The following is an 11,411-nucleotide window of genomic DNA, read 5'->3' as shown; positions in this document are numbered from 1 at the left end:
GATTTTGCTTAGAAATGTCATTACTAACAGGGTTTATGCAATGACATATGTATTATTATCAGGCAAGCATCCCAAAATATTGACAATTTAAAGGTTCTAGTTTTTATTCCACAGATCACCCTCAGATCTTCTGATGCTCAGATGCTTTTTAAAAATTTTAAAATAGAATTTATAATTCATCTTAGATATTTTTTGACCATTTCAAAAGCTCAAGGTCAAACTTTTGATCGTGTTAGACTTGTCAAAATATATTTTTACATATGGTTAACTATATACTGCTTTATCAAGATATATATCATCTGAATAACTTTGTGTGCAAATACTTTCTTCTCACAGTCAAGGTTATCTTATTCCAATTGACCAACACTTCTACACAACTTCTACACAATTAATATAATCTATATTGAATTTCAGAATAATTTATTAACTAAAAGAACCTTAAACACATTGACTTTCCGAGAATGTGTGTTTTTGCTAACTACTTAGCAATGCCAGACAAGTTCTGAAAGCAAAGCTAATCTTTGACTCCTAAAGGGATTACATTGAATTGTTTGATATATTTTATACTTCTTTTGGAACAAAGATTGTAGTTAGTGGTAAGCTTTTAACATTGTCTATGGTGACAAGACACTTCACAGTTTGAAAAGATTGGCGAGTAAGTTCCTCCATTTACTTGATCTCGCGAAGATTTTACACCTTGTTTTGTTTATCCAGTTCCATTGGAGCGTCTTCCAGAGCAACAAGAGGAGCGCGTTCTTCGTGGATCCGGACAAGTTTGATCCAGAGCGATTCGACTATTCGAGCTCCGGTTTGATCCCATACATTTACGTTCCATTTGGCGTGGGCCCTCGCAATTGAGCTCGCCAAGATGCTCCTTCGCGTGTTCTTGCACCATCTCGTCACCCAGGTCCAGTGGGAGTTGATCCAAATACCCTAGCACTCACCTTTCCCGGCTGTTCGTGCAGGGAAAAGCGAGTCAATTTCAGGGTCAATCTGTCTAACACCTCCCTGGGAACGTTAGAGCTCTCAATTACTACTGGAGTACTGAATGCTTGACGTTGCCACCTATTGCAGCGTACCCATAATCTTTGCTCACCGTAAAGCCCGTCACTCTGATACGTTCGTAGGCACTCACAATCTGTCAAAAAATGATACAAGACGTTACAAACAAACACTGAGCTAGGTTTGTCGTTCCGTCTTTACTTGGATGGTTCTTGGCGGTCCTCCTGTAGGCAGTGCGTACCTTGCAAAGAAATGTAGAAGTCGGAGAGGTAAAAGCTGAGCCTTGTAATGTGATACCTGGGATGCAGAAGCAAGAGTTGCATATGAGCATTCGCTAGCAGATGCTGCCACCTCCTCTGCATTGAAAGAGCTCCCAAGAACGAGCTCGTAAAAGTCGTTTGCTGGTTCATAAGCGTATTCCAAACTGGAAAGCAAATATAGAGTCACGCAAACTCAAACTCTGGCTGCTTTCTCGGATCGAGGAATCTGCCGCAAAGACACGGATGCTTTAGCTCCACATTCTGCAACTTCCCTTGGCAGCAACCGCATCTCCACCGCCGCCGCATGAGCCGTCCCCGCCACGCTCGAGCACGAGTCGAGCGCCTCCGAGAAGCCCAGCCAATCGGGGCGCGCGCCCTCGAGATCCATCTCCGCGACCCGGGGCCGAGCGCGTTGATCATCGTGTTCCACGACCCGGGGCTTCGCTCGGGCATGCGATCGATCTGGCAGGACTGGGAGAAGCCCGCGAGGAGCATTCGCGAGAAGATCCGCAAGGGCGAGGCCTAAACTTGTGGCTCGCAATGTCTCGCTCGGGCAGCCGATCGACCGGTGCCAGATCACCCCCTGGATCAGCGAGTTCCACGCCACGGTGCCGTTGTGGGGCACTCGATCCAGCACCGGGCGCCCCGCGAAAGATTTCCATCCGCGGAAAATGCTGTAAGAACTGTCCACGGAATGTAATTTCGCTCCCGCATCGATCCAAAGAGAAAAATCACGCAGGATCAAAGTCCCGGGCTACCATGATCAAAGTCCAGGCGACCATGTTTCTCTGCGGCATTCTATCAAACACGCTCTTGGCTTTATCCAAATGCCCAGACTGGAAAATTTCTAGGATTATTGCGTTCCAGCATAGAACGTACATCGCCTTGGCCGCGTCGATCCGACCGACCGAAGATCTCATTCGCCTCTTCGATCCCGTGCATCACGAGATTGCAAGAGACCACATCCTGCTGTGGTAGTCGATCAATCATTTCCCTGGCCTCTAGCATCTGCCCATTCCGGGCATACGCCGCGATCATCGAGTTCCACGACACAAGATTCCTCCGCGGTGCCGCATTGAAGATCACCCTGGCCTCCGGTGTTCTTCCGTTGTGGACGAGCGCTGCAATCATGTAGAGATTCGGCCGATCGCGCGTCCTCTACACTCCCACATTTGGCATACATCTGGACGAGCAAATTACCAGTCGAGACCGATCTCGATCAGCTGCGCGTGCAATCGCCTGCCCTCCTCGCAGAGATAGCAAAGGGAGCGCTCGAGCCACCATGAAGGTCACAGTAGCGGAGGCGAAAGACGGGCTATTCATGCAGCGCGATCGGGGCATTTGCTCAAACACTGTGCTAGGGTTTTTGGAGGAGCGCGCTATCGTCGGCGATCGATCGCAACAGCAGCGCCTTCTACCTCGAGAGCAATGCACGATGCGATTCAATCCGCCCTGGAGGTGCGAGAGAAGGAATGTGGGGTTTTATGGCGACTTGCCAGGATCCAGGAAGGGATTTCTAGGCGCAGGGATTGTAGATAAATTCCAGGTGGTGGTTTATTGCTGCGAGGAATACGACGTATCAATCATCCTTTCGACTATATCTCCGGGTGACTTTCCCCAAGCGAGAAAGAAAGAGGAGGTATTTCTCGAAGAAGCTCGAAGAGGAGGAGTCGGACAAAGGGTGGCATCCCGAGCTATGCACGTACGAGAGTGAGTTTGCCAAGCAGCATGCACTCTACTTCTACAATCTCTTGGCATTTCCGTGGGAGAAAGGAGCGTTTGAGCGGTTCGGGGATAAGTTGGAGAGGAAGTATTTCCCAGAGGATCACATTGATGCGTTGGTTCCACCGCTTGACAAGGAGCCCAAAGCTAGGAGAAAAAACTTCCGTCTCCCGACCATACACGGAAGAAGAAAAAGAAAAGAAGATTTTTTGACAGCATAAAGAAAAACACAAAAACACGACATGAGTGATTGATCCTTGTAAAGAATACGCATACCGTGAGGCTTGTCTATCAAAAACAACAATTCCAGGTCCGTCCCATTCTTCCGGCATTTTCATGCTCCGAGTTATCACATATGGTTTTGGAGTCAAAGTATCGGCCACTTTCTTATTTGGCGTCTCATCACAAACAGCCTCTGCGTAAGATCAAAGAACTTGTTTCGGGCTCCCAATCATCGGGAGAAAATTCAATGGAACCAGGAGCTGGACGAGTTGGAGAAGTTTCTTCGACGTCAGAATCTTTCTCTAAAGAAGACGCATCAGCAGCAGAAGCTTCAAACCTCGACTTTATGACAGATGCTGGGACTCTTGATCCTATGGGAACTGGCTTGCTTATGGTTTGTGTTGATAGGTGACTGATTTTTTCGTGTTTGTGAAGCTCTTCTCACCTGCCAATTGCTTTCCAGGCGATGAAAAGTTTTATTCTTGGGCACTGCATCTTGCCTTGCTTTTTCTTTACAAGATACATAGCCAGTTCAACAAGTTCCTGAGAGGCTTCCATGGGAGCATGTAACTGATGGGGACATATAAATAGTTAAAGAAGAGTTTGTAGGAACAGTAAGGCAAGTTCCATTGTTATATTCAGCTTAAGAGGTGGAGCTCTCGAGCTGTTTAGAAGAGACTTATATCCAAGAATTTAATATTTATTAGGTGCCTTTGTAAAAAAATTAAATAAAATAAGATTTATATATGCTTTCTAGCTTTTAAATATCATTAAATTTGCCATATATTAGTTAGAAGGGTAAAAAACAGCTATCGATATAAATTTATTGCATATAAAAGAAATTCTTAGTTCTTCTCTAGAATATATATATATATATATATATATAAAGGTTTAACATAACATAATATCTAGAATTTATGGATCTTCATTAATATTGTTATTAAAAAAAGAGAGGAAAATACACAGAAATGTCTATAGTTTTTATTGTTATAGTAATTTTAAATTTTTAAATTTTTCTTCTCATAGTAGTAATTCAAGGATTACAAGTTGTAATAGCCATCCAATTGCACAGTATAAATAAATCATATAAAAAATATAAACAAATATAATAAGGATAATGAGTATGAGTTTGAGATAATGTAATAACAAAAGATGCAATAAATTGAGTGGAGAAGATCATCCTTTTACTTGCCTAAAAAAATTATAATACTTAACTTTGAATAATTACCTATACACTCTTATGACAAACTGTAATATAATCACACCCTTGAAAGACCACCATAAAATATTTTTGAGAATAGTAAATATAAAAATAGAATTATTATTGCAAAGTGAATATTATTTCTCTCCCTTTAAGCTAAATTTAAATGGTCCAATGATAGTATATCTAAATCTTATCTCATTGATCAATGTAACAGCATCTCCATTTTATATATGATTTCAATTTAGAGGTAAGAATATACTAAGGGTATATTTTATTTTAAGTAACCATTAATCAATGGGAATTAAACCCATGTCATTTCTTCTAATACCATATATAGCATCTTTATCTTTCTCCTCTTAAACTAACTGGGAAAAAATAATTGTTTAATAAAAGAACCTTTAGTGGTTATTTTATCCCTATTTATCTCCTAAGGTTCTAAAGATATATAATAACACTATATCCAAATCTCATTTAATGATTATATATGCTAATCTAGTTAAATCTTTCATATAAAAAATTTATATTATTAATAAAGAATAAACAATAATAGTTTTAGCAAATGTCAAAAGTCTTTTACAATTCAACAATAACTTTTCATCTTTTATTTTTGAATAGCAATTATATACTCTTTACCTTTTAATTTTGAATGGTAATTATGTATTATTCACCTTTTATTCTAATACTGTACTCCTTTAGAAGTGCAGTGATGTATTTTATAGAGAATTTCACTCAAACATTTGAGTTAAACTTATCTTATTTTACTTCTACTTAGAGATGGTACTAATAAATTTAATCACCTTACCTTCTTTAATGGCCTTTTATACATTTACGTAGGAACAATATTAATTATGTTGCTCTTGTTTCTAACTTTCATCCCCTCAATATTAAAAACAAATTTCTTGAGATTTTCAATTTTATCTGAGGTGAGTGTAACCTTATTAATAATTGACCACTTTTTAGATATTGCATTATGTTCATCACTATAGTGTCTTTAAGCTGCCTCATATGGTTCAAATCAATGTTCTAACAATATAGTTAACACCATCTAAAAATCCTTCTTGCTTTCATTCGCGATAGAACATAGGGGTAGGAACAAAAGTACATTTATCACCACAGAGTCAGGTTTAGTATTTGCTTTTAGTAAGCATCCTTACACATTTTATATTAAATTTTGTTAACACTTGACAAATTACTCAATGCCTTGGCTCCACACTATTTAAACAATTTCAACTTTATAATGCACTATCTTCATCAGGCATTTGAGGTGATTTAGTATATGGATAGTGTGTTATAACAAAATAATATTCAACATTAGGCTTGTGAAAGTTTTTGGCTTCAAAGTCTATACCAAAACCTTCACTTTTGTGAATATAATTGTAAAAGAGCAATTAGACAAGACTAAAGCTAGTGTAAGAATACCTATTTTTTCATGAAACTTTCTTTGATCTATACAACAAAGTCTTTTGAAAAAAAAGTCTCTAATATTTTATTCATATTAATTATTTGTTATGTGTTTCTTACTAAAGTTATATATGTAAATAAGTAGTGAGCTTTATTTATATTTCAAATTCTAAAAAGAATAATATTTAGGTTTAATGACCATCTTGTACAAGTAGAGTAAACATAAAACTGGAAAACAGTAGTACCCTCTATTTTTTAAAATAAAACTCTAAGAAAACCTTAATATTAAAGAGGATTCTAAATTAAAACTAAAAATATTATATTAAAGATAATAGTTTATATAAAGAAATAATTTACTATGTATTGCATATAGCAGTGCTTGGTTTGCTCAATTATAATGTTATTCCTATTTATTAATCTAATTGATTTAATAAAGAATTAAAATTATAAATATGTTCATTATTTATAAACACATGATTAGTCTTATTTCCTATTAACCATTAAATGGTAGAATAAACTAGAATAAATTAGAAATATTTAGGAAATTTTATAAATTATAAAAATGTTTATAAATCATAAATATAGTTAGATATTAGAATATATGAGAATATCAAAGTTTTTTTAAGAGATTGACTACCACTGCTGTTCATCACAGGTTTTCTTAAGCAAAAATAAAATTAATAAAAAATAAAAATACTTTATTAAAAATTAATTATCAAATAAAACTTTACATTTTTTGAAATATTAAATTTATTACAGCAAAAAAAATATTTATCACACATATTTATATGAATCACAAAGTGTAAATAATAAATTTTTATGTAAGATTTACTTAGTAATCATAGATATTCCTCATAAAACTCTAATTCATTCTTTTTCTAAATTTAACTGTTAAATTCCTCTAATCAAAGTAAACTATAATATCTCCTCAACATAAATAATTAATAATAATTAAGGTTCTAAAGAAATGATAATAGTTTTATGTTGTATTTAACAAAATAATCTTTCTTTATATTTTGCTTAATTTACTTAATTTGTAAATGAAGTTTCAAGAAGGTTTACTTACACTTTTCAATTTTATTATCTTATAAGTGATAATGGATTTAATAGGAAAAATTAAATAATTTTATAAAATAAATTTATCTTTTAGTAAGTAAGCTATTATAATGTTGAAATAATTTAAACATATTTTTAATTTAATTTTGAGTATATTGATTCAAATTTACATACAATATAGTAGTTAATGAAAATTTATGTAATTACTTTATTATAGCTTCTGAAATACTATTTAAGGATTTTAATTTTTCACTTATATTTTGCAATTTACTTGTTACAGCATCATGTTTCATAGGATATATATAGTAATAACCTTTATTATTATATTCTATTATGAGGTCTAAGTGTACAGCTACGATGCCGTTTACTAATATTAACGTAGTGGGATTTTGGTAGTCATCAAATTGGTTTCAATCCAGACCACTCACTTCTGTATATAAACTATGGTTTTTGGGCCAATTAATATGAACATTTTCTGTATTCCCCTTTTATATTCCAAGTACTCACATTGTTGAAGATGAGAGGCACCTTTCATTGTCTTTGAGGAATGCTTGGATTTGGTTATTTTGGTTTAAATCTAACTTTTACATCATCTAAATTTAGCTTTTTCTATTTCCTTTCTTTTGTTCTTTCCTTGTTCTTTATTTTGTAGGGACATATCCTAATGATCTTTTACAGTTGGTGGTGCCTTCTGTCTTTATTCCATAGTTTCTTCATGTCTACCATGATTCTTTTGTTGGGACATCATTGTGTGATTGAGAAGTTGCATAGGTCTTTTTATTGACCGGAGATGCAATGTGATGTTATCCAGTATGTGCGTAGTTGCGTTTGGTGCCAAAATCGTAATATCCCCCTTATGCAATTTTTTATTTATTTGAGTTGGTAACATTTGATTTTATGGGATCTTTTCCACGATCGACTGTTGGTAATGAATATGTTATTATTGCTTCAGACTATTTGATTCGTTGGGTGGAAGTTGGTGCTCATGCTAGTGCCTTTGCAATGGCTGTTGGGTACTTCCTCCTCAATCAAGTGGTGTTTCAACATTCTTGTCTGGAGCAAATTCTTTCGGATAATGGTCTTGCATTTATGGTTGAGGCATTTCATGTTTTGACGTCTCGGTTGAAAATATGCCACAATTTCACGAGTGCTTATCATCCACAGTGAGACGGTTTGGTGAAACGGCTCGTTCAGACATTCAAATGAATGATCATGAAGTACATGAACTTTTAGCATTTGGATTGAAATGGTTATTTGCCGTCTCTTTAGTATGCATATGTCACAAAGGTGCAAAGTTCTGTTAGTGCTTCACAATATAAATTTTTATATGGTTATGATCCAATATTACTAATGGAGTTGGGTTTACCTTCGCAATTGTCACGAGTTACCGATGTTAAGTCATAGGATCAGTATTTGATAAATATTCTTCCACTTGTCCGAGCAGAATCTACTAAACACTTAAGCCATATACAAGTGTGACAATAATGGCGCTACAACTCCCATCATCGTTCACCTACAAAGTACAAAATGGATGACTTGGTGTTAGTCTATTTTCCCCATCTTACGGTACATGGTTTATCTAAGGGGCTATTTGCTCAGTGGAAAGGACTATATCAGGTGTTGTGGCAAGTTGGACTGTAAGTTTATGAGGTTCGGCATGACATTCAGTACATCAATCCTCTAGAAATTGTGCATGTGTAGCAATTAAAATGTTTCATACAAAGGGATCAAGAACAATTAATACCACCTACAGATCTACCGATGCCTCTTCCTAACGTTCCTTCAGATTTCGACCCATCTACAAGAGAACCCTGATAGTCTTCCATTATTCTGAGAAGAGGGGGTAATATGAGGTCCAAGTGTATGGCTACAATGTTGTATACTAATATTAGCGTAATGGGATTTTGGTAGCCATCAGATTGGTTTTAATCTAAACCACTCACTTTTATATATAAATTAGGGTTTCTGGGCTAATTAATATGTACATTTTCTATATTCCCTTTCCATATCACACTACTAAATTAAGTTTTATGTTTTTTCTAAACTAAATTTATTTTAATAATAATAATCAATGTTTTTGACTGTGTTTCCATAACTCAATAAACTTTCACTTTGTTCCACTTGAAGTTAACTTCAAAAGGCAAGTAGACCAAAAGTAAAAGATTTTTTTTTTTACTATCTTAATCAATAACATGTGATTATGAAAGTTTGTTTGAATATACTATTATTTTAAATATTTAAATAATTGGAAATATAGCTGGGTTTGGGGATAACTATGATTACAAAAAATCAGCTTAACAAGTCCATTGCTTTGATACCTTCTTCAAAATAGCACTTCTAGATTTGTTGGTCTCATGCAATAAACAATATATCATTATCATCATCATGATATATATGATAATGAATGATGATATCTAGATGGCTTCACCAGCTTGGGCTCTTATGCATTAGGTGGTTCAGGTTCTCAGCAAGCTTTGCACTGAAGTAGAACGGACTGGCACCAAGAACTTGCAAGCAAGCTTGGTTTGCTCCAGTCACATTCCTTTGATCCCAATCCATTCATAAACCGAATATTTTTCAAGTAATTAATACTGGAAAGACTCCTTTTGACACCATGCACTTAGCTTGCACTCGCTGAGAATATCCGTCACACCAAGCACACTGTGGGAGATTGTCTGAAGCTCACCTAGTTTTTTATCAGATCAAGCAGCCCAATCAATTCTCAAGCGACATCCTCCTCTCGGCAGACGCACAGAATGGCGACATCCAGTCCGCTCACCAGATCTTCAACTTGATGCAAGGAAAGAGAGTGGTTTCGTGGAACTTGTGTATAGACTCGACAATGCTCCAGGTGGCGAGGATACACGATGATAGGATTTTGCACTTTGACAACAGCCCGAGATATGGTGTCTCTCAACGCAAGCATTTGAGCATCTAGAAGTCCTTTTAACATTTGGTTTTGGATCTGGAACTAGTGATCGTTTGGTTTTGTTTTGGTCCAAGGTGAATGCTGTAATCTCAGTGATAATGATCATTCAGCTTCTCAAAGACAACTTCTAGAATTTTTAACAAATATCCTGTTCCATTCAAGTATTCTTTTGCCTTAGGTGGCAAATACATGACACAATATGCTCTTTAGGTGCTTCATCAGCACTCTGACACACGTGGTATGCAGTACACACACATGATCTACTCCGATATGTTGGGGACATGTTGGGCTGGCTACATTAGGTCTGTGTAATCTTCATATGAGTCGTCCCATTTGCTATTTATTTTAGACCAAGGCATTTGTCAACTTTTAAGGTGGAGCAAGTCTTACAATTGCAACCCAGCCTTATACGTTCATATAAGCTATTCAATCTCCTCAACTTTTAAAGTCACATGGTAAGCTTTGTCACAGTTTTTATCCCAGGGTTGGGCAACAAACGAATTTATGATTTACTAAGAAAGAGGCTGCCTTGTTAGCTACTTGAGGGATGTGAAAGAGGCGGATGTTCATTAATATTTTGAAGAGCCATGGTAATAAGCTCCCCATGGAACTCAGAGTTTTTATTTTGCTCTGTATTAAGAAAAATAGCATTAAACCTTAATTAATAATGAATTAGAGAAAAGTATAATAGCGGAAAATCTTAACCGTTGGATTGAGGAGTATTCTAGATTATACTTGGATATTCTAGGTAAATTTCTTACTCCTATAAAAATTAATTAATTGCAACATTATTTAATACAGAAATATTTTTAAACTTTCAATTTTACTTTCACTTGATTTTATTTATATTAATTTTACTTTTAATATTTTGTTTTAAAAAATTCACAGCCCTCTAAACTTCACCTAATTAAGTGTTATTTTACAAATATTGTAAGTTAACTCCTGATTTTTAGTGATCTTTGAATTTTATTTTTTATTTTTGTGAAAGAAAATTAAATTAAATTTTTTTTACAAAGTGTTTCATTATATATGATATTATTGTTTCATTATTTATTATTTTACACTAAAGGAAAAATGCCAGCACAAAGAATGATATCATGGGCAAAAACTAATGATTAAAGTATAAATTGTTATGTTACAGTAATAACAAAGTTTACAAGAAAGACTTTGCCTCAACAATCAAATTCACTAATATTTTTTTTTTCTGTTTTTTGGTATAAAGAATGAACTTGAAATAATTTTATTTCTCTTTTTTGTGTAATTGATTTGAGATTCATATAGAATAAAAACACATTATGAAAACAGAAAGATTATATATAACTTTAAAGAAATGTTCAATGAAATTTTACATGAGTGTAAAATTCATGATTTTGTGAATCATGATGCTAAAAACAAACTACTGCAGATGAATGAAGTTCTACCAAATATTTACAAGACAATTAAATTCTAGCTCTTCTATTTTTTTAAAAATAAAAAAAGGGTTTTAGCAAGCTATTAGCCATTTGTCCCAGTTGCTATTGCAAAATCTCCACTATCATCTAGCAGTTACGGCTACCTGAGGTGTTCTTGGGACACAAATCACAAGAATATTTTAAAAATACTCTATGGCTTAGCT

At 35.2% G+C, this 11,411-nt stretch overlaps 1 protein-coding gene across 1 annotated transcript; it reads right to left on the bottom strand.

Moving 5' to 3' along the window:
- Nucleotides 1-899: 899 nt before the first annotated feature.
- Nucleotides 900-2,546, bottom strand: LOC9659521 (pentatricopeptide repeat-containing protein At4g02750). The gene is made up of 6 exons (XM_024674461.1): nucleotides 2,463-2,546; nucleotides 2,142-2,420; nucleotides 1,547-2,016; nucleotides 1,300-1,426; nucleotides 1,046-1,138; nucleotides 900-953 (listed from the first exon to the last, which is right to left on the bottom strand). Exons 1-6 carry the CDS (start codon nucleotides 2,544-2,546, stop codon nucleotides 900-902), a joined length of 1,107 nt encoding a protein of 368 aa, XP_024530229.1.
- Between the last annotated feature and the right edge of the window lie 8,865 nt (nucleotides 2,547-11,411).

This window comes from Selaginella moellendorffii, unplaced genomic scaffold, assembly GCF_000143415.4.
Source record: "Selaginella moellendorffii unplaced genomic scaffold, v1.0 SELMOscaffold_12, whole genome shotgun sequence".
Taxonomy (NCBI): domain Eukaryota; kingdom Viridiplantae; phylum Streptophyta; class Lycopodiopsida; order Selaginellales; family Selaginellaceae; genus Selaginella; species Selaginella moellendorffii.
The sequence above is the reverse complement of the archived record's forward strand: the minus strand, read 5'-3'. Positions and strand labels throughout refer to the sequence as shown.

Excerpts from the sequence above, each read along its gene's own strand:
- LOC9659521 (XM_024674461.1), bottom strand. The coding sequence starts at position 2,546 with ATGGTGGCTCGAGCGCTCCCTTTGCTATCTCTGCGAGGAGGGCAGGCG. Across the intron at positions 2,421-2,462 it reads ATCGAGATCGGTCTCGACTG|AGGACGCGCGATCGGCCGAA; the intron begins GTAATTTGCTCG and ends GTGGGAGTGTAG. Across the intron at positions 2,017-2,141 it reads ATCGACGCGGCCAAGGCGAT|CCCGGGACTTTGATCCTGCG; the intron begins GTACGTTCTATG and ends TGATCATGGTAG.